General features: G+C 37.2%; 2 protein-coding genes across 2 annotated transcripts; one reads left to right on the top strand and one right to left on the bottom strand.

Moving 5' to 3' along the window:
* Positions 1–240: 240 nt before the first annotated feature.
* On the top strand, positions 241–24,197 carry LOC142529623 (preprotein translocase subunit SECY, chloroplastic). Its single transcript, XM_075635195.1, has 8 exons — positions 241–660; positions 3,713–3,870; positions 3,981–4,366; positions 4,825–5,124; positions 6,187–6,276; positions 22,815–22,938; positions 23,290–23,453; positions 23,753–24,197. Exons 1-8 carry the CDS (start codon positions 443–445, stop codon positions 23,975–23,977), a joined length of 1,665 nt encoding a protein of 554 aa, XP_075491310.1. The 5' UTR covers positions 241–442; the 3' UTR covers positions 23,978–24,197.
* Positions 11,017–19,622, bottom strand: LOC142529622 (uncharacterized). The gene is made up of 5 exons (XM_075635194.1): positions 18,697–19,622; positions 17,801–18,610; positions 17,588–17,706; positions 16,047–17,475; positions 11,017–11,143 (listed from the first exon to the last, which is right to left on the bottom strand). Exons 1-4 carry the CDS (start codon positions 19,364–19,366, stop codon positions 17,005–17,007), a joined length of 2,070 nt encoding a protein of 689 aa, XP_075491309.1. The 5' UTR covers positions 19,367–19,622; the 3' UTR covers positions 11,017–11,143; positions 16,047–17,004.
* Positions 24,198–24,221: the final 24 nt, after the last annotated feature.

Genomic DNA, 24,221 nt, shown 5'->3' with positions numbered 1-24,221 from the left:
TATATTATATTTTGACAAAAACTTGTGTGAGACGGTCTTACGGGTCGTATTTTGCGTAGACACATCTCTTATTTGGATCATCCATGAAAAAATATTACTTTTTATATTAAAAATATTATTTTTTATTCTGAATATCAATAGAATTGATCCGTGTCAGAGATAAAGATTCGTGACTAGGTCTTCTATTTTGTGCTATGATTCTCCCTCTCTCTCTCGCACTTGAATAGCATATCCCGTCAGATTTTTATATTTCGTAGCTTGGCAATCTCAAGATAACTTGACAAAAATTGGGTTTTGAATCAATCTGCAAACTTCACTTAAATTATGGGTGCAAAGTGCTAATGATTATACAGAAATCGAGGGTGCCCGGTGTCTTAAATCCGATAGACGGAGCAAAAAAGTTCAGTGCTTCTTGGGTACGATAATTTTTGTAGAGAGGATAATGTTGACTTCAGTAGGACAAATTTCTTTATATTCGTCTTATTCTTGCTTCACGAATTCACTCCCTCGCCTTCCCAATTCGCAAAATCGTTCCTTTTGCGTTAAGCCTCGGAAATATTTATGCAACAGCCGTAATAGTTCTATCTGCAGAGCAACACTCGCTATCCACACAAAGAACAGCAGCAGTAGCGACCCTTCAAGTAGCATCCTCAATCAAGGGTACCGAAATATTAATTTAGATATGTTTTTGAAAATTGGTTTTGGTCCTGATAATGCCTTGTGTGTTTTCTTGAAGACTCTAAAAGATTCAATTTTTCGTGGTGAACTTTAGCATAATGTAATATTTTAGTTCTTGCTTTCAGGGTTCTTGTTTTTTTACTTAATGGTGAACTTTGGCTGTTGCTTTGGTATAATGTAATATTTTCACAGAATTCATAATAACTTGAAGCTTTCATTTCGGAGAACGTTATCATTTACCATCACATTCATAAACGATAAAGCATCTCGTGCATTCGTTACTTACTTTATGTTTGTACCTTTAGATTTTTAAATGGTATGTATGGCTGGACTTGATGTTGGTGCGAAACTTAGATTTTAGAAAAATTAGATATAAAATTTTACTTTTTTCCATTCAGCTCTTCCCCTTCCCTGACTATACTGTCATTAGTTTCGAATGTGGTTAATATTCAATATTTTTAATCTTCATTTCCTACGAATGAACACACCATGCAAATTAAATACATGAGATGTTGAGGAATTTTGAATCCTTTTTGCTTGTTGTGTTGACTTTGTGAATAATGGAGAGCTTTAGCATATGAAATAACTGAGCAAGTAGCACGTAATAATCTGCCTCTGCTGTCATGCATTAAGTTTCTCACAATAACAAAAAAATGATTATTTCCGGGAATGACTATGATTTTTGGAGCTTAAGGCGTATCTCTGGATTCACATATCATATCTTGGCTGGTATCCTGGAAGATATCCTTGAAAGCTGTGGTAGGATCAACCTTTTGCAAAGTTGTATTGTAACATTTGCTTATACAATTGATTACTATAAACTAATTCCAACCTTGTTGTCACATTGAGGTTTCATATAATAGCTGGATTGAATTTGAAAGCCAAAGGATAGCTCAGTGAAAAGGAGCCTCCTAGGCTTCTTTTGCAGACGAGAAAGCAGAATACTTTTCATTTGTTTTAGTTATTGGAGCCATGTTGATATTTATTAATTATGAAATATGTTGAAATAATTTTGTGAAAATGATGTAGTGATTTTTGTCAAATTGGTGTTTGAATGATTTACTTTTTGTTAAAAATTTTCTGATCACCATGGTTTCTATAGGTTTGTGCGCACATTGTTTGCCTTTATACATGTTTTTTTTGTTGTTTTCCAATGAAGCCTACCTCACTTTTCACAAGAAATCAGTGCCTCAATATCGTTTCTTTCTTTTTTGGGTTCAAAGTTATCAATCCTTCATCCATAAATATGCGCTTGCTGCCTCTAATTACTCTGGAACTCCAGGATTCTCTATGGTATTCATGGAGAGTTTTGTCTTCATTTATCTTATGAGAGTTTTGTCTTCATTTATCTGATAAAATAGCAGATATGTAATAAGATTCCCTGTAACTCCGTTTGATTTTTAATGATCTAACAAGTTGTGAACATATGGTTGATTTACCTAAATGATGTAAATGTTTGACCACATGGTTGACATTTAATTTGGTCCATGACTTTTCACCTAGAAATCAAATTTCATCCACGAGTTTTAAGATTACTTCAGTTCCATCCCAAAGTTTTTTATGATTGCTTGCATTTCATCCATATGATACAATTTTTGGCAAAAGATGTATTTTCTTCTAGTATTTTGCTTGAATGTTATTCTAATGAAATTCTTTTTTCAACTTTGAGTTATATTCATTATTCAGTTTTGCTCGAGTTTAAAGTTTGGTTTGTCTACTGCATTTGGTAAGAATTTATACAAAGTAGTGAAAGTAAAATGGTTTAAATTATTCCACCACTTAAATTGATATTTCAATTTCAAGTGAATATGATTGGCAAATGCACAAATTTGATATTCAATTTTAGGACATCCATTTGTCATGTGCATGATTAACTAGAAAACAACTACATATTCAATTGCACCATACTTAATCTCAGCTACTTGCAAAGTTAGAGACTGATTATAATTTGAAGTGGATAAAACAGTTTGATTATGTGCAATTAGGAAAAATACCCAAAGATCAGATATTTGGCTCGATTTTGTATCAAATGGATAAATTGAATCAACTGCCAATAGTACGGGGATGGAGCTGAAGCAATTTAAGATATAGCGATGAATTTGATTTTCTTGCAAACACTTGAGAACCAAAATGAATTTTTCTACCGATCACGTTTTAGTAATATGTTATTTAGTACTATGTATTACCATTTTATTAAGTGTGAGGACATCTTAATAATTGAAAATGGTGTCATGGTGATTTTTCTAAATATTCCTATTATACCCTCCTTTGAACATTTCGACTTTGGAGTAGTTTCTTTTACCGCATGTCCCTTACCTTTTCCCTTCAAAAGGCCACTGACTGCAATCGCTTTATGTAGATTTCTAAAGTCAAATTTATCCGCTGTCCCTACATTGTATTGGAAACCATGAAAAAGTAGAAGAATTTGTGAGAGAAATCCACTCAAAATTATAAGCATTTCGAAGAAACTAACATAATTCTTGGAAGAAGTAGTGACAAGTAATTCTCTCTGACCATCTCCGACAGACATTTATCGGTATTGGAATTTTCTATTCCACCTTTGCTTTCTATCTGAGATGTATATTAGTTAACAAATATTTCTTTATGGTTTAATCGTCAAATGTTATTTGCATCATCAGTGATCAAACTGTTCTCAACATACTTGATAGATGTTTAAGTGTAGTCTACTTAGTAAATCTAACATTAATTAATAATTCGGCAAGCATGTGGGAACCACGTGCGAAGATCACTCGTATACACTATTGTGGGTTCATTCTAATGACCTGGTGACATGAGATGTGTGACATTAACTATGTGTGTTTTTGGGGTTCAGTTAACAAAAAAAAAGTAGCATTCTCATTGCTCGGTGGTTTTCCTTGCTACTGAACTGTAAATGAATTACTAAGAATAGGAGTGGCTCTTCTCATCCTTTGTTTTATCTCTTCCCTTTTGGAAAGTTATACGTTGATTGCTTCAGATTCATTGAACTTTGTTATATATTGACATATTCATTTTCCGGATTTAATTTTCCCAGCTGCGAGAGTTGTGTATTTGATCCTCTTGGGATTAATTCTGATGGATTCTTGGATTTAAAAACTGCTTGGGAAAGTGCTCTAGAAATGTTTTCTCAAACACTTGAGAGTGCCTCAGGCACCAGGAAAGAGAATTCTTCATCTGCTAGAGGAGCGGCAGGTTTCTTATCAGCAATTTTTTTAACTCATATTAGCGTTTTTCTACAAAAACAAATCATCTTCTAATCTACCTCTCTCGATCCTTGGTAAAATATTTTTTGCATTTTCCAGCTGCAATTGAAGACACTAGCATTGATTTTGGGGATTTCTTCAAAGGTCCACTCCCTGGAAAATTTTTAAAACTTTTAGGATTTTTGGCTCTTTCAAGACTCGGGATATACATACCCCTTGGTGGGGTAAATAGGGATGCATTTATTGGCAATCTTGACCAAAATAGCTTGTTAGGCACGCTAGACTCGTTTTCTGGGGGAGGTATTGGCCGTCTTGGAATAGGCTCGCTTGGTATCATACCCTTTATCAATGCACAGATTGTTTTTCAGCTTCTCACACAAATCTACCCCAAGTTGCAAGAACTCCAGAAGAGAGAAGGTGAAGCTGGAAGAAAGAAAGTGCTGCAGTATACTCGCTATGCATCGGTTGGATTTGCCATAGTGCAGGTACATGATGTCAGATTCATAGCGCTATATAATACATTCATACGTATATACATGCATAGTGGCAGAATGAGAGCTGAGTGACAGAGGCTTTTTGCTTTGAAAGTTTCCTATGAGCATAAATATTTTTGTATATTATACGTGAACAAATATGAATTCTCCTTCCTCCCCGAAATTGACTGCTTCCAACACTCTTTTGCATGATCATAAAATGCCCAATTTCATTTGCTCCCATTGTATATTTGTGCTGGTCAAACAGCATATCCTTTGGAATTTTTATCTGTTTTAGATTCACGAGGGCTGATCTTAAGGGAACATAAAAAATGAAAGCATCTAATCCATGCTTCATGATTGAATGATTGATCCTTATCAACCGTATAATTTTTGTATTCTTTTGAGGATCATATTATGAGACTGGATTTCTAAATTGATGATATTGACAAAAGAATATGTTTTGGCAGGCAATTGGCCAAGTATTATTTTTTCGTCCCTACGTAAATGACTTCAGTACCCAGTGGGTTCTCTCATCTGTTATCATGCTTACTCTTGGATCAGTTTTCACGACATACATTGGGGAAAGGATCACCGACTTAAAACTTGGAAATGGAACGTCTCTTTTAATCTTCACAAATATCATCTCCTACCTGCCGGCATCTTTTGGGAGGACAGTCGCTCAGGCATTTCGAGATGGTAACTATGCCGGACTTGTGGGCATCGTTGTGTGCTTTTTGCTACTAGTTCTTGGAATTGTATACGTTCAGGTGAGCTTCACATCTTGCACTAAAGACGTTTTTAATTCCACTATGTGATGCCAAATAAGGATGACAAGTTCCTTTGAAGTCGTTGGAGAATTCGATACCCGACCCGAATAGAGGATGGTATGGAGGGGTTTTTTGGATCATATTAAATAATTGGGTAATCTGCTATGAGGATTTTCGGGTTCGGGGATGGTGGGAGGTCTAGTAGCATCCTATCCATATCCATACCCGACTCAAATGCCCAATAAATTATAATATATGATATCTACCAAATATTATAAATATCAATAAAATGCTATACTTTTATTAGTCTATGAGATAAATTAATATGCATAATATTATAAAATAAATATAATAAAATGTGGAAGGTGGTTATTCTTTAGTGTGTGGATTTAACAGATTTAAAATGTGGAAGGTAGTTATACTTCTTCTCTCTTATTTTTCCGTAGATGTTTTAATTTAGAAAGAAAGGCAATTTTTTTGATTTGGTCATAAACATACCAAGAGGTTTTTATGGTGTCCATATTCTTTATAAAGTGGAAAAGATATATATGTATTTTTTTATTTATATATATATATATATATATATATATATTAAGAAAGGTTAATTCTAATATGTTTTTGTTTGATGATGGTAGTTGTGTGTAATGAAGAAAATTGTTTGTGTATAGCTTATGTTATTTTTGTAGGATAAACTATTTCTAATATTTTGTTATTTCTTATGTGATGTTTTGCTAATTTTATTTTTAATTTTTTTTCTTATTTCTCTTAAGAATTAGGTAAATATGTATAAATTAATTAAAATAATTCAAATTTTTAAAAATGCAATTGTAGGTGATAATATGATATTTGGGTAGAGTATGGATATCCGATTTTCGACGGGTATGGTGACAGGTATGAGGATGATGATGAAAATTGAATTCCTGATGGCTATGAGAATGAGAATGGAGTTGAATATAATAAATGAAAATAAGAATGGAGGAAATGAGATACTACCTGAATCCAACTCATTGGCATCCCTAATATCAAAAGCATTGTTGATTAATTTTTTACCACAACTTTCAGGAAGCAGAGAGGAAAATTCCAATCAATTATGCCTCAAGATACACTAGTGGAGCTGGTGGGATTCAAAAATCTGCTTATTTACCCTTTAAGGTATGTAACCTGTTTCGTCTAAGTTTTTGGTTTATGTTTTTGTCAATTGTATTTGTTGACTTGGATTGCACTATTATCTGTAGAAAAGTGAAATTAGTAATCATATGTTTATTTCAAAGAGTATGTACATCATTTTATAGTTACAAGGAACAAATCACATCCCACGGATAATAGTATAGAAAATCTCATCCTACCTAATTTACAAATATATGGTAAATCTCATCAAATCACTTTATCTTATAAAATAAAGTCTTGATTAAGTAAACTAAGTATCCTAATCTACACTCCTCCTCAAGCTTGGCTTTAGATGTTGATGAGACCAAGCTTGTCAGCAAGGAATTCATGAGTTTGTTCTGATAGTACTTTGGTGAGTGAGTTGGCCAATTGATTAGAGGTAGAAGCATATTCTTTTCTTTGATGAAACTTCAACATGTTTGGTCTTATCACGGTGAACAAGGTTATAAACAATGCTGATAGTTGATTTGTTGTCGCAAAACAATTTCATAGTGTCTTCAAACTCAATTTTCAGTTGCCTCGTAAGTCCTTTTATCCAACAAGTTCACAAACTCTATTGGCCATTGCCCTATATTCTACCTCAGCAATACTTCTAGCGAACCCAAGAAGTTTTTTGCTGCGCCTAGTAACCAAATTTCCCCACACAATTGTACAATATCCGGAGGCAGACTTCCTATCAGATATAGATCTAGCACAATCAACATCTGTGAATGGATTACTTGTCGTTCATCATGTTTGGCAAAGAGTAAGCCTTTTTCTGGATTTTTTTTTCATGTATTTCAGAATCTTATACACAACATCGAGGTGGCCTTGACATGGTGAGTGCATGTATTGACTGACTAGACTGACTAAGGTAATATGTGGGTGAGTGTGTGAGAGATTAACGAGTTTTCCCACAAGTCGGTGATATCGTTCTTTGTCCACGGTTTTCCCTCAAACATCTTCCCTTTGTTTCCTAGCTCGACAGGTGTATTGCTAGCTTTGCATTTCAACTTTTCTGTTTCTTCTAAGAGATCCAGTGTGTAATTTCGTTGAGAAACAAAGATACCTTCTTTACTTCTAGCAATTTTCATCCCTAGAAAATATTTGAGTGTTCCAAGATCTTAACTTTAAATTCTCTTGTCATCATCAGTCTTACATTTTCCATTTCTTTGTTGTCATCAACAGTAACAATAATGTCATCAATATACGCTATGAGAATTATAATTTTTTTGTTCTTAGAGTGTTTGATGAAGAGTGTATGATCTGCTTGTCCCTGAGCATATCCAAATTTCTTAGTTACCTTGTAGAATCTACCAAACCAAGCGCGTGGGGATTGTTTCAACCCATAAAGAAACGTTGAAGCCTGCATAATGTTCGAGTTCCCAGTTGTTCTTCAAATCGCGGAGGTTGACTCATATAGACTTCCTCATCTGGTTCACCATTTAGAAATATGTTCTTTATCTAAAGTTGATGTAATGGTCAATCAAGATTTACGGCTAAAGATAGGAGAATTCAAACAGTCTTTGAGTTTGGCAACATGGTCAGAGGTTTCAGTGTAGTCAATGTCATAGGTTTGAGTGAATCCCATGGCTACAACGCGAGCCTTGTATCTTTCAATTTTTTTTTTTGATAGAAAACTAATTTTATTATAATACTTGGATAGTACAATTTGTGCGTGGATGAGCATTGCACGACAACATTACAGCAACATTAACTTGAAAATACACCAGAATTACAAGGAGACACATTTTCATGACCAAATAAATTTCAAGTCCCTCACTAAATCTGAAATGCATAAATGGTTGAACTTTTGCAAGGTAGTTGTCCAAGATGCGACTCTAAATTTGATGTTTTCCCATACTTGGTCCACAGAGTCCGATTCGTCTTCAAAAATTCTGCGATTTCTCTCCAACCTAATGGACCAATATATGCCGTGAATGATCATGTACCAGAATTCGCTGTATTTTTTGTTGAATGTGCACCCTGAATTCAAATGAAAGAGATCTTTAGCATGCTTCGGCATAACCCATTGTATTCCCAGCTCGTTGCAAACTTTAATCCAAATTCTTGTGGTGAAGGAGCAGTGTAGAAGTATATGATCTTGATTCTCCTCGTGCTCTCGACACAAGCAACACCACTGCGGTCTTAAAACACAATTCTTCCACCTTCTTTGCACTGAATCACACGTAGGCAACTTCCCCAAGGCCACGATCCACGAGAAAATCTTAATCTTTTGTGGGACATGTACTTTCGAAATGGTATTAAAGAAATCGAATAATGGAAAGTTGGAAATAGGGAAGAAAGAGCAATAAAAAGAACTAACAGAGAACAAACCTGAAGGGTCCCCCCTCCAAACTCTAACATCCTCAGTACCCATCTCTAATCTGACACTCTCTAAGACTCGAAACAAGTTAGTGAACTCAAGAAACTCATCCTCGCTAAGATCTCTTCTAAATCTGACATCCCAAATGGAAGAAAGACTACCCCCACTATTGACAACATCAATGAAATGACGAATCGGTTTATTGGTAGAAGTACAAATACGAAACAAAGATGGAAATCTTATTTTAAACAAGTTATCTCCCTCCCAGACATCCTCCCAAAAACGAATGATATTCCCCTGTTTTGGCACCCCCCTGATAAGTTGATGAAAAGCCTGGTAAGACCGAGAAATACACTTCCAAGGACTTCTAAATGTCGCCTTCTCCGCCAACCCCAAGTCCCACTTGTTTTCCTGTATCCCATATAAATTTGAATAATTTTTTTCCACAACGACCCCCTTTCCACTGAACGTCTCCACCACCATTTGCCAAGAAGAGCCTTATTCCTGAGACAAACATTCCCCAATCCCAACCCTCCTTTTTCCTTTGGTTTACAAACTTGTTTCCATCCTACGACAAGGCAATGGTTTTCCCCGTCACCACCATCCCACAAAAAATCTCTCATTTTTTTTCCATTTTACCGGCAACCTTTATTGGCACATTGAAAAGGGACATGAAATAGGATGGCATCGCACAAAGCACGGCCTTTATCAAAGTGATACGGCCTTCTCTCGATAGAAATGATTCTTTCCAACTTGCTAATTTCTTTGACATTTTCGAGAGATATTTAATAGGCCAACTATCTTTTTTGCACCCAACACTTTCTGCCAAATCATCTACTTCCTCTTCCGAGCAATTCAATCCAAGCACAACACTTTTGCCCAAATTTATTTTCAACCCAGAGTTGTTGCCAAACAATTTTATAATGTTCAGTATTGCCAACACATCATTTTTTGATTTCGTGAAAAACAGAATATCATCCGCAAACTGTAAATGCGTCATTTCAATTTTTTCTTTCCCTACTTCGAGTCCCCTGACCTCATGATCTGCCCTTGCCTTGTCCACCATTCTCCCCAACCCATCGACGACTAAGTTGAATAAGAACGGTGATAATAGATCCCCCTGTCTGAGACCTCTCTCCCCTTTTAACTTTCCTTGCGGTTTTCCATTAATAAAGATTGAGAAAGACACATTAGAAACACATCCCCTGATCCACCTTCTCCATCTCTCACCGAATCCCTTTTTTTCCAACACGAAATCTAAAAATCGCCAGTCTACGTTGTCAAACGCCTTTTCCAAATCAATTTTGAGCACCCATCCTTTTTTTTCTTTCGTCGATATTCTTCCACAACTTCATTCGCAATAAGGCAACAATCAAGTATTTGTCTTCCTTTAATAAAAGCACACTGGTTCTCCGCAATGGTGTTACGCGCGACTCTCTTCAATCTACTTATCAAGACCTTAGCCATGATTTTATAGAGACTCGTAATCAAACTGATTGGCCTGAAGTCTTTAATATGTCGCGCATCTTTTTTCTTTGGGATAAGACAAATGTAAGTTTCATTTGTAATTCCATTGTCAATCCCATCTTCAAAAAATTCAGCAAACACCTTTAATAAATCCATCCTCACTGTATCCCAGTTTTTTTGAAATAAAGCCATTGTGAATCCATCCGGTCCCGGAGCTTTTGAACCATCGCAATCAAACACTGCCTTTTTAATCTCTTCCTCCTCGAAAATTCTTTCCAGCTCATCAGCATCTCCCCTCTGTAGCCCTATATTTCACAATAAATATCCATTTGCATCCCACCGTGTTTTTTTCTTGTGGTAACTCACCAAACTCCAGGTTTTATCTTGTCTTGGCGCACGCATTTATTCAAGGATCGTTGTTTTCCATTCAGGGACAATAAGAGCGTCTTGAACAGCCCTGGGAATTTTTATACTAGACAAATTCAATGTGAAAGCATGTGATGATGATAACTTCGAGTAAGAGACAAACTTTTAGATAGGGTGGAGAAGTAAGGTTTGTCTTCAAGGAAGTGACATCCCTAGAGACGTGTATTTTTCTGGTTTGAGGGCAGTAGCACCGATAACCCTTCTGAGTAGAAGAGTAACCGATAAAGATTTTGATTGCTCAAGGATCTAGTTTGCTTCGGTTGTGGTTATGAATGTGGACAAATGTGGTACAACCAAAGGTCTTGATGGGAAGTTTATGAGAAAGGTGAGGATATTTGCAAATGTGGAGGGATAAAGGTGTTGCAAAATTTAGAGGTCGACTTGGTAAGCGATTGATATGGTAAGCAGCGGTAAGGATATCATCCCCCCGAGATACTTGGAAACATTCACTGTGAATGTTATGACTCTTAACAACTTCCAACAAATGACAATTTTTTCTTCCAGACACCCCATTTTGTTGTGGGGTGTCGGCACATTCCAAAAAGTTGTCACTCAGAATGGTATTGAAGTGTGCTTTACCATTATATGTGTGGAGTTTGGATTTTTTCATGAAAATATGTTTGGATGATCTTGTGGAAAATTTTGAAGGTTGTACTTGTGTCAGATTTTAAAGGCCGATGGAATAAAAAACGGAAAAACGAAGAGGCATAAACGCCTTCAATAAAATATTTATTCAAAGCTTCAAAAGCTGAATTAATCGGTAAAAAATTGATTACAATCTCAAAGTTTCTGCAGAATATATAAAATAGCTCACACCTAATAATAAGATACCAATCTAATTTAAATAACAAGATAAAAACAAACTTTTTATTTATCCTAACAACCTTATCAACCTAATACACTTATCAACACTCCCCCTCAAGCTGGAATGTACAAGTTGTACATTCCTAGCTTGTCAACCATTTTTTCGAACAATGGCCTAAAAAGGCCTTTTGTTAGGATATCGGCAGTTTGTTCCGAAGTTGGGGTATACGCTATGCTGATAGTTCCTTCATCTATCTTCTCTTTAATAAAGTGTCGATCAACTTCAACGTGTTTAGTTCGATCATGGAGCACTGGGTTGTGACATATGCTTATCGCAGCCTTGTTGTCGCAAAATAGTTTTAATGGCATACTTGCATTCATTTTCAGTTCCTCAAGTAACATTTTCAACCATAAAGCTTCACATATACCATGAGCCACTGATCTTAACTCGGCTTCTGCGCTGCTCCTTGCTACTACTGATTGTTTTTTACTCTTCCAAGTTACCAAATTTCCCCAGACAAAGGAACAATACCCTGATGTGGATCTTCTATCACCCACTGATCCGGCCCAATCTGCATCAGTGAATATTTCAACATTTCTTGCTTCTGTTTTCTTGAAGAGAAGTCCTTTTCCCAGAGTCCCCTTAAGGTACCTTAAGATTCGATAGACGGCTGGCATGTGTTCTTCAGACGGGGCATGCATAAACTGGCTTACACAACTCACTGAAAAAGCTATGTCTGGTCTAGTATGAGCAAGATAAATTAGTTTCCCTACTAGGCGTTGATATCTTCCTTTCTCCACAGGGGAACCATTTTCTCTCAATTTCTGATTTGGATCCATAGGTGTGTCAGCTGGTTTACATCCTAGCATTCCTGTCTCATTCAAAAGATCAATCACATATTTCCGTTGAGATACCGAGATTCCAGATTTGTTTCTTGCCACTTCCATGCCAAGGAAGTACCTCAATTTTCCCAAATCTTTCATTTCAAACTCAGCTGCAAGTTTCAGTTTCAGCCTTTCCATTTCATGTAGATCATCTCCGGTAAGAACAATGTCATCCACATAAACAATAAGAATCGTTATTTTTCCATCTTTGTGTCTGTAAAATAGGGTATGATCAGTATGAGCCTGTAGAAATTCAAGTTTTATAATCACTTTGGTGAACTTATCAAACCAGGCTCGTGGAGATTGCTTCAGACCATAGAGTGACTTTTTTAACCTGCAAACTTTACCACTCTTCCTTTCTTCATCAAACCCAGGAGGTAGATCCATGTATACCTCTTCTTCTAGATCCCCATTTAAAAAAGCATTCTTTACATCCAGTTGATATAGAGGCCAATCTAGATTTGTTGCCAAGGATAATAGAACTCGTATTGTATTGATTTTTGCAACTGGTGCAAAGGTTTCTTGATAATCTACACCATAAGTTTGTGTGTATCCCTTCGCAACCAATCTTGCTTTGTAACGTTCAACTGAGCCATTAGCCTTGTATTTAATCGTGAAGACCCACCTACAACCAACAGGGATTTTGTCCTTGGGTTGTTGAACAATGTCCCAAGTTTCATTCATTTCCAGTGCCCGCATTTCTTCGAGGACAGCTTGTTTCCATCTGAAATCGTTCCAAGCCTCTTGGATTGTGGATGGAACCTTTGCACTTGACAGATTAGAGATTAATGCCTGAACCGAAGCTGATAGATGTTCATATGCCACATACTTAGCCACTGGATATTGTGTGCAAGATCTGGTTCCCTTTCGTAATGCAATAGGGACATCTAAATCTGGACATGAGACATCATGCTGTGGATCATCTAAAGTATCAGGGACATCTAAATCTGGACATGAGACATCATGCTGTGGATCATCTAAAGTATCAACCGACCGAACCTCCGAGTTGGAGACTTGGCTGCTAAGAATCTTTGGTTCTACCACGGTATCTGGATGTTTCTTTCGTGAGAAGTGTAAAGGAAACGGCTGTAGTAATTCTCCCCCTGCCGTTGACAGATTTGGAGTAGGAAGATTCCAATGATACTCCAAAGTATTGGGAAGGACTGGTTCTGAATTTGTGTTCTCTGTATTATGGAAAGTGGTAGATTGTGTTTTTGGAAAGAATGCTTGTGTCTCGAAGAAGGTAACATCCCGAGAAATAAAATATCGTTTTGTATCAACTGAATAACACCGATAACCTTTTTGGGTCGAAGAGTATCCTAGAAATATGCATTTATGAGATCGAGGATCTAATTTACTCCTATTTTGATCGTGGATATGTACAAAGGCAGTGCATCCAAATACTCTAAGTTCTAAGGAAGATGACAGCCTATGTTCTGGATAGGATTGATGAAGACGATCAAGAGGAGATTGAAACTCTAAGACACGGGAAGGCATTCTATTTATCAAATAACATGCTGTTAGAATGGCATCCCCCCAAAAATATTTAGGGACATGTGATGTGAATAAGAGAGCACGCGCTACTTCCAATAAGTGACGATTTTTCCTTTCTGAAATTCCGTTCTGTTGAGGTGTATTAACACGAGAACTTTGGTGAATGAGACCATTCTCACTTAAAAATTTGTTAAGCACGGAGTTGAAAAATTCAGTTCCATTATCTGTACGCAATATATGAATAGTAGCATCAAATTGCGTTTTGATCATAGAATAAAAGTTTCGAAAGGTTTGTTCAACCTCCGATTTTTCCCTTAAAAGATACACCCAACAGACACGAGTATGATCATCAGTAAAAGTAATAAACCATCGCCGATTGGAAGTAGTAGATACTCGAGAAGGTCCCCAAATATCACTATGAATTAGAGCAAACGGTTTAGATGATTTATATAAATTAGGAGGAAAAGGAACACGTGTATGTTTTGCCAATTGACAAATTTCACATTGAAATGAGTCATTATTTCGAAATAAATAAGGAAATAACCGTCTTAAATACAAGAAATTTGGATGTCCTAATCTGGAATGCAACAATAATATGTATTGTTTGCGAGAAAGAGGAGAATTCCCAACTGCTGTTTGAACATGGTGACTCACGATAGATTCATCCCGAAAATAGTAGAGACCTGAGTTTGCATTAGCACTGCCAATCCTCTTCCCCGAGGTCAGGTCCTGAAAAATACAAGTAGATGATGTGAAATTAACAGTACAATTCAAATCCTTTGTAAGTTTGCTGATGGACAACAAATTGCAGGACAAATTAGGAACATGCAAAACATCCTTGAGAACAATCGAATGGTTGAGTAAAATAGTTCCTACACCATGCAAAGGAGTATATGATCCATCGGCAATTTTAACCTTTTGGTGACTTGTACTGGGAATATATGATAAAAACAAACTCTTACTGGAAGACATATGATCCGACGCCCCAGAATCTATGATCCAAGTCTCACCTTTTGTAGTTAGGCCAGTGAGGGCTGTGAATTTGGTACCTTTCTTAGCCAAGTTGGAACATCCAGTAGCATCAGAGAAGAATTTACAGAGTTGCTCCATTTGCGTCTTCGAGAAGCCTGCTGCAGATTGGTTTTCATCTACATCCGAGTTGGCTGAAGCTTGAAGTCCCCTTTTTTCTCGGTTTTTGAATTTGTTTGGGACCCAATTCGCCGGTTTACCGTGTATTTTCCAGCAAGTTTCAACAGTATGATACGGTTTTTCACAATGTTCACACCAAGGTTTGCCATTCTTCATATTAGGATCAATACGATTTTCTGAAGTGCGTGTGGCGAGGGCCGAATTTTCAGTGAAAGGTAATGTGTGAAGCATCACCCTTTTCCGGTTCTCCTCTCTACGAACCTCTGCAAAAACCTCATCGATTGATGGTAACGGCTTCATCCCTAAAATACGCCCACGAACCTCATCTAAACTTCGATCCAGCCCAGCGAGAAAGTCATAAACTCGTTCCTTTGCCACCATCTCGCGATACAAGATCCCATCGGCTGGATCTTTCCAGTCACAGACAGTGAATATTCCATTTCATGCCACAATTTTTTGAGTGTGTTGAAGTATTGAGTGACAGCACCATCTTCCTTGCTTCAAGTTTCGAATCTGATTACGTATTTCAAACACTTGAGAGGAGTCTTCAAGGTCAGAGTACGCCAAAGTCATAGCATCCCAAATATCCTTAGCAGTGAGATGGAAGAGGTATATTTCACTGATACTTTCTTCCATCGAATTGATAAGCCACGTCATCACCATTGAATTTTGAGTATCCCAATTTTGATAGGTGGGATCCGTGGCAGAAGGTGGTGAAATGGACCCATCAAGATACCCAATTCTCCCTTTGCCTCGAATCACCAATTGAACGGAACGAGACCATTGAAGAAAGCTTTTTCCGTTTAGTTTGTGATTCGTAATTTGAAGAGGTGCAGATTCAAAGGTATGAGGGGAAGGAATTGCGTTTGGTCCAGAGATCGTGGAAGAATTTTCCGATCTGGAGGCGTTATGGCTCCCGGAATATGCCGTTTTAACCATCGGTAGAAGCCTTCAATTGTGCTCTGATACCATAAAGGCCGATGGAATAAAAAACGGAAAAACGAAGAGGCATAAACGCCTTCAATAAAATATTTATTCAAAGCTTCAAAAGCTGAATTAATCGGTAAAAAATTGATTACAATCTCAAAGTTTCTGCAGAATATATAGAATAGCTCACACCTAATGATAAGATACCAATCTAATTTAAATAACGAGATAAAAACAAACTTTTTATTTATCCTAACAACCTCATCAACCTAATATTCTTATCAACACTTATCAACACTTATCAACAGATTTGTTGTTAAGAAGGTAAACCCAAGTAACCCTGTGTGGTCGTCAATATAGGTCAGAAACCATTTTTTTACTTGGGAGGTAGTGACTGGAGAGGGACCCCATTGCAGAGGGTGTGTAGGGTTTTGGGTAAAAATTAGAGCGGGTATGCTTAGCCAAGGGACAAATATCACAATCAAATGTACCAAGATGTTTATTATTGAATGATGAAGGAAACAATCGGTTTAAATATAAAAAACGGGAATAGCCAAACCGATGATGCTAATACATTACTTCCCTAGACCTAGAACCGGAGGTAGACGCAATATTAGACACATGAGTAGTACGACCTTAGACATAGCCCCCTGAAGATGGTAAAGACCATTATGAATCCTAACATTGCCAATCATCCTCCCTGAAGTCTGTCCTGAAATTGATAGTAGGTCCTGAAATTGACACGATAGAGGCACAATCTTAGCAACACAATTATTATCAAGTGTGAATCTACTGACAAAATTAGGTTGCATGTCAAGGAAGGAACAAGGACGGAGTTGAGGATAATATTCTTAGATAGACGAATGCTACCAATCACAACTGGAGTCAATGACCCATTTGCAAGTTTTACAAAGTAGGATTTGAATAATTAGTAAAAGTGCAAAATAAGCTGGAATTTGATGTCATGTGATTGGAAGCACCAGAATCAACAATCCAAGAGCCTATACAAGTTGAATAAAGCATAGTTGTCAAGGGCGCAAGGCGCACCGAGGCGCACAAGGGCTCTGGAGCCTGAGGCGCAAGGCGCAAGGCGAGGCGCGCGCCTTACCGAAGCAAGGCGCACGTTTTTAATTATTTTAAAAAATATATTTATCTTAGAATAATATATTAAAATATGAAATAATTAAGTCATAATGTCACACAAAACAATAAATAATTAATAAGCTCATAATAATAAGTAACACGATTAAAATTCTTCAATCATCCAAATCAAGTTCATCTTCTTCTATCGAATCATCAGAGTCCCTAGAACTTTCGGACTTGTATTCTTCTTGATCTTCACCACTTTCTTGATCAACATCAATTTCTTCTTCCTCTTCATCCAAAAGATGTGAAATTGGCCTTTTTCTGGTTGTTTTGGATGTAAATGCCCTTACCTCGTTTGAAGAAGATGAAGCACGAGATCTAAAACCATAAATCGGCTCCCCAACCCCAGCCGCTCGGCCTACATCACCCCATGTCAAATCATCATCCCCAAAGACTAGATTATTTTCTTCATTGTCCAATCCTCCCATCAACCATTCATTGCTATCATCGATATCATCCAATGAAATAGGATCAATTTTGTCGCGCAAATCATATCGACGTTTCAATGCCCTGTTATATTTAATGAAGACTAGATCATTCAAACGCTTCTGCGCCAACCTGTTTCTTCTTTTCGAATGAAGCTGCAAAAATTTTAAAATACATTCATCATTCATGAATTGTTCAAAATAATAACTACAATTAATATGTCAAGACTCAAGAGTATCTATTCAATGTTAAAATTTAAATACTTACATGTTGAAACATACTCCAGTTCCGCTCACAACCAGAAGCACTGCACGTAAGGCTGAGAATTCTCACAGCAAAATCTTGCAATTGTGGGGTCGTAGAACCATAAGCCAACCACCATTCAGCTGTCAAATGAGATAAACAAAATTTCAAAGTTAAAATTCTTCAAGTTTTCAACAATATGTCATGATCTTGAAATAAAAAACAAGAAATAATTACCTGGTGATAATTTATTTCTATGTCTAATAGCCATAGAACCGCCAAAAAGCCCATCAGCATTTTTATATTTTGAGAGTTGATATGTGATTTTATCTTGAACGTCAACATCTTCACACATCTTTTCAACACACTCGTACAACCCCTTCATAACTTCAGCATCTTTTTCTATCTCAGGATTCGTATAAAAGAATTCCGGGTTCAAAAAGTAACCAGCTGCATGCAAAGGCTTATGAAGCTGATCCGTCCACCTTTTATCAATGATTTCAAAAATCTTTTGGTACTTCTCTTCATTGTTGTTGAAAGCCAAAGCAATAGCCTCCTTAGCTCGATCCATAGCCTCGTATATATACCCCATGGCAGGTTTTTTTTCACCATCAACTAATCGAAGCACTTTAATAATTGGGCCACCAACTTTAATGGCATAAACAACATGATTCCAAAACGAAGGCATCAATATAATCTCTGTTGCACGTTTACCTTCTACCTCCTTCGCAAATCGACTCGTGTTCCACTTTTCTGAAGTGAACATCTTTCTTAAATTCACCTTCTGTTTTTGAAACCTTTTTAATGTCAAAAAAGCAGTGGCAAAACGAGTTTTCCCAGCCCTAACCATTTCTCTTTGACCTGTGAATTCTCTCATCATGTTCAAGACTTGTGGCCTATTATATATATAGCCATTCACCATCATCCCCCTTTCATAAACCTTCTTCAGTACAGGAATTTTGAACAAATCTTCAAGCATTAAATCCAAACAATGGGCAGCACATGGAGTCCAGAATATGTGTGGAAATCTTATCGTCAAATACTTCCCTGCATATTAAAGATTAATGTTATTCCTTATAAGTAAAAAATTTAATACTTATTACAAAGTAATATCTTGAATTCACATTTCATACCTGCTGAAATATTTGCAGAGGCATTATCTGTAACCAGTTGAACAACATTCTTTGGACCAATTTGCTCCACATACTTTTCAAGTAAGTCAAACAACTTGAGACCGGTATGAGAAAAGCCGGATGCATCCACAGATTCCAAAAATATTGTCCCTCTTGGACCATTCACCAAAAAATTAATCAAAGTTCTATTTTTTCCATCAGTCCATCCGTCAGCCATTAATGAACATCCATATTTTTTATAGTCTGCCTCGTACTCTTTCAAAAGGATTTTCGTACTTTGTATTTCTTTATTTAAATAAGTTACCCTAACTTCATGGTAACTTGGGGGCTTCCAATCATGAGTACAATAAGATGCAGCTCTACAAAATTCCTTAAAACTATCATACTTTACAGCATTGAACGGAATACCTGCATCGTACATCCATTTGACAAAATACTGTACCACAGAGTCTCTCACTTTTTTCTGACTCATCATATTTCTTTGAATCTTTTGCTTCCTTCTGCTTTCCTTGACTAACAACCTGATCCATATTGTTGACAAAAAAATAATCAAGAGGACCAACAGTCTTTGTCTTTTGACTTGAGAAAACAGGGGGGATGGCGGCGGAACTCGCTGTTGAACTAAATATTGGTTGTTTCCCTTTTCGAGGGATTGGAACCACATCATCATCTTCCAAAATTTTCAATTGCTCATCAAATTCATCAAAACTAGGATTCATGTCCATTTGCCGCTTGATTTCTTTTTTTTTGATATGTAAACTTGAATTTCAGTTCTAACATGCTCGGGGCATTTTGGACATGCTTTGGCATTTCGATGACCTCCAGCAAGATGTTGCTTGAGACGAAAAATTCCTCCCTTGAGAATTATGTCACAAAAAACACATTGCACGGAATTAGTGTCTTTTGGATTGATTAATTTCCCATAATTCCAGGCCAGGATCTTTACGATTCTCCAAATTTTCAAAGGCAGACATTAACCTGGAGAAAAGTATTGCAACATATTAATTAATAATTCGGTATATATACAATAACATAATTTATAAAAAAACCCGAGGTAGACATGACCACAATCTCAGTTTATGGCAATGAAAGTAGTTAAAAGATATTTCTCAATTATTCGTGGGTCATTCATCCACATCAAAGTTCTAATATTCATCTTCTCAAATATCAGATATCTTACAATCAAATATTTCACAATTAAATATTTACGAGTCTCGTGATCAAAATATTTAAGGTTTCCGTTTCACGATCAATTAATTAATATTTATTTACTTTTTTATTTAAGGTAAAAATTTATTTTTGAAAAAAGCTAACATGGAGCATGGTGGGATGCGGTTGGCAGCCACCACCGCGCTGCATGCAGCAATATATTTTTTAAAAAAATAAAAAAGTGGAAAATTCGAGAGACAATTTGTAAAATAACATCATTGCCAATTATTTTCTTAAGATGAGCTATGATACTTTCGAACATACACATAGTTATTGGATTTATCATGCCACAAAAAAGATATTAAACTCTTAAAGGTAGTGGGATCCCTGGTTTGACTAAAGATTAAAAAATATTAAAAGATATTAAAGGCAGTCCAATTGATATTATTGATTACGTGTTCCTTTAGCTGTGGTTTCATGGATTCAAGACATGTGTAGTTTTAAATTTCATTTTAATTTAATAAGGCGGTCCAATCAAATATGCTTTGATTTCTGCATGCCTTTCTCCCAGTTCTCTTTCTTTGCACATGTGCTACATTCTTTAATATGAATTCTAAAAGAGGTACCGGCACTTCTGCTTTTAAAAAGTAAAAATAGAAATAAGATATCGACAATATCAAGAACCGATACCTGAGCTTCTTCAATAAATGGTTCTTGGCCTTTCTCTTGTCTTATTCACGCTGCCGTCACTCGTCACGTTGTTGGCTGTATTCTGTGGTAGTCTTCACAGCTTTGTCGCTTATATAATTTCTTACCTGGGCTGCTAGGGTTTGGGATTGGGCTGGGCCTTTTACCTTTAAGTTAATATTAAAAAAAAACAGAGAAGTTGCATTTTGAAAATGCAACTTCTCTGTTACAGAATTTTAAAAAAAAAAAAAGCAATCTCAGGCGCGCCTAAGGCGCGCCCGAGAGCCCTTCCAAGGCGAGCCCAGGCGCGTGCCTGGGCTCGCCTTTGTTTCCAGGCGCAACACCCGTGCCTGGTGGCGCCTCTCGCCTCAAGGCGAGAGGCGCTCGCCTTTGACAACTATGGAATAAAGGGCCGAAAAAACCATACCAGATTTGGCCATTGAGCATGACCCGACAGGAGGGTTGGTTGGGGGATTGAGGGACATTTGATGGAGGAAGCGACAGTACCGCTCATTCTCCTCAATTTGATCCTTTGTGAGTGGCTTTGAAGTGTCAGAATTTCCAGGAACATCCTGGGTGGTTTGAGCCTGAAACACATGTGCATCGCCTTTCTTTCGGGCTTCCCATGTATTTCCCAACACTCATCTTTCGTATGACCTGGGCGCTTACAATGCTCACACCAAGGCCGTTTGGACGTTCGTGGAGCAGTAGTTGATATCTTCTGGGTCACAAGGACAGAGACATCAGGTGCGGATTGTTGATATGAGTTAGCATCAGAGAGCATCACTTTTCTGCGCATTTCATTACACCTAACATCAGCAAGGGCATCTCCAGGTGAGGGAAATGGTTCACAGGCAACCACTCGGCCACAAACATAATCATGGCTGCTGTTGAGGCCAGCCAAAAAATCGAAGACCCGTTCTTTCTCGAGGGACTGCCGGGATTTGACACTGCAGTTGGAACACAGTGACAACTTGGTGACTTGAGCCTGAAACACTAGTGCATTGCCTTTTTTCGGGGCTGCCAGTTTGTGGGCTTCCCATGTATTTCCCAGCACTTATCTTTTGTATGACCTGGATGCTTACAATGCTCACACCAAGGCCTTTTGGACGTGTGTGGAGCAGTGGTTGATATCTTGCGGGTCACAAGGGCAGAGACATCGGATGTGGATTGTTGGTGTGAGGTAGCATCAGAGAGCATCAGTACATCAGCAAAGGCACTCGGCCACGAACATCATCATGGTTGCGGTTGAGGCCAGCCAAAAAATCGAAGACCCGTTCTTTCTCTAGTGACTGCCGGGATTTGACACTACAATTGGAACACGGTGACGAATCTTCAAAGAACAGGTCCAATTCTTGCCAGATTCCTGAAGGTCAGAGAAGTACTAGGTAACAAATTTCTCCCCTTGCTTGATGTCCTTCAGTTTTCTTCGAAGTTCAAACAGTGAGATGAATTTCCAAGATGGTATTACATCATACGAGTCGCGTCCCAGACTTCTTTTGCAGTTTGAAACCATAGATATTGCCTACTGATATTGGGCTCCATTGAATTGAAGAGCCAGGCAAGAACAATGGAGTTTTCTGCTGTCCAGGTTTTGTACGTAGGATCAGATACACTCGGTGCAGCTATTTCACCATTGAGATAGCCAAGTTTCCCACGACCGCAGATTACGAATCTTGATCGATTGAGTCCACTGGAGGTAATTCGGCCCATTAAACTTGTGGGTTGTAATCTGCACAGATGAAAATTCACTGTCTGAAAGAGAAGCGATGGAGCCAATGGATTTTTCAGCCACTGTTTCGGTAGAGATTTCAGAGGTGGTGGAAGATTCCGTCGACATAGTGCTGGAATTTGGTCGCCGAAGGAGAGGAAAAATAAGGAAGGGTTGCGAGAATTATTAATCGCAGCAATGTTGCGAGATGGAAGGACGAGGTTTAGAAGTCCTGTAACCCTTATACCATGTAGAAAAGTGGAATCAATAATCATATATTCATTTTGAAGGGTATGTACATCCTTGTACAGTTACAAGGAACGATTTACATCCCAAAGATAAAGGGATAGAAAATCTCATTCTACCTAATTTACAGATAGTTGTTATCTTATCAAATAAAGTCTCGATTAAGTAAACTAAGTATCCTGATTTACACTATCATTTTAGCTATTAGTACATTGGCAGGCACTCATTTTACGGTATTTACTTATTCGAAAGTTTTTTAATGCCTTTGAAGTTTCTAGTCTTCATTCCATAAATCTTATTGGAATTAACGGTTCTTGATTGGCAGGTGAATAGTGCTGGAGTAATGCCAATCATCTTCTCTACTTCATCGTTAGCTCTTCCGGGAACTCTAGCACGCTTTACTGGTCTGAATGTTTTGAAAATGGCTGCTGTAGGCTTAGTTCCTGGAGGTATGCTATTAAATCTTCCCATGGAAATTTGGTTTTTTCATGCTTGTTACTCAGAGATTTATTACTAGGATTTTTTCATACTTCCTCCATCTCATTGCATGAGTTATTCCAGGTGAATGGCATTAGTGTCTTTGGTGGGTTTATGTCATCTACTTGGTTGCCAGTACTAACCATTGAATACGATTTTCCAAAGAAATATAAGTTCAGTTAGAAACTGTTTTTGGGGTTCTCTTGAAAACTGTTGTTCCAAAAAATGGCTGAAAACTAGCTCTATGGCAATGCCTCAACTGAAGCACTGAAGGAATTTATCATTGCTGGGGACATGAAAATAATATGCATATATTCATCCAGGTTCACTATATTTGCCGACAAACATTGTGTTGATAGCATTTTTCAACTACTACTACACGTTTCTGCAATTGGATCCTGATGATGTCAGTGAACAGTTGAAAAGACAAGGTGCCTCGATCCCACTCGTACGACCTGGAAAAAGTACAGCTGCATTTATTAAAACGGTAAATTGTCTCTCAACACATTTGCGGCGGTTAGTTTATTCAACATGCATATATACATGTAATTGACACATTGAAGACTGAATAAAAAATACCGAGTAAATTTTCATTTCTTGCATCTCTGTTACAATTCAGAACACACAACATGATGCCATTCATTTCTTGCATCTCTGTTACAATTCAGAACACACAACATGATGCAATTCAATATGCTAAACTGTAGTCATATCAAGGTTGCATTTTAACCATCTCAACACAATGTTCTAAAATTCAATCTTATGCCTGTATTTGTGGATTTTAAGGTTCTGAGCCGGATATCAGTACTCGGGTCTGTGTTTTTGGCAATTCTTGCTGGTGGTCCTGCTGTAATTGAACAAGTCACACATCTTACAGCATTTAGAGGATTCGCAGGTACCTCAGTTCTCATTCTTGTTGGTTGTGCAAGTGATACCGCTAGAAAAGTTCAAGCTGAGATTATTTCCCAGAAATACAAGAATATCGAGTTTTATGATTTTGACAAGTATTGATGATCATATGTTGAACAAAAGTACAAAGTGTAGAGAATATGTGCAGATGAATAGGGGTAATAAATAATGACAGCGTGTTTGTAAATTTTGCAATTAAACAAGTCTAAATTTTGTTCTTGTTTTGAAATGAATCAAACCAATTGTTACAACTGCAAAGATAAACAGAATGACAAGAAAATTGCATGTTCATTATCTGTAATTGGAGGGCAAAGTTAATTTATATGTAATTGGAGAGGGCAAAGTT

This window comes from Primulina tabacum, chromosome 16 (genome assembly GCF_025594145.1).
Source record: "Primulina tabacum isolate GXHZ01 chromosome 16, ASM2559414v2, whole genome shotgun sequence".
Lineage (NCBI taxonomy): Eukaryota > Viridiplantae > Streptophyta > Magnoliopsida > Lamiales > Gesneriaceae > Primulina > Primulina tabacum.
The sequence above is the reverse complement of the archived record's forward strand: the minus strand, read 5'-3'. Positions and strand labels throughout refer to the sequence as shown.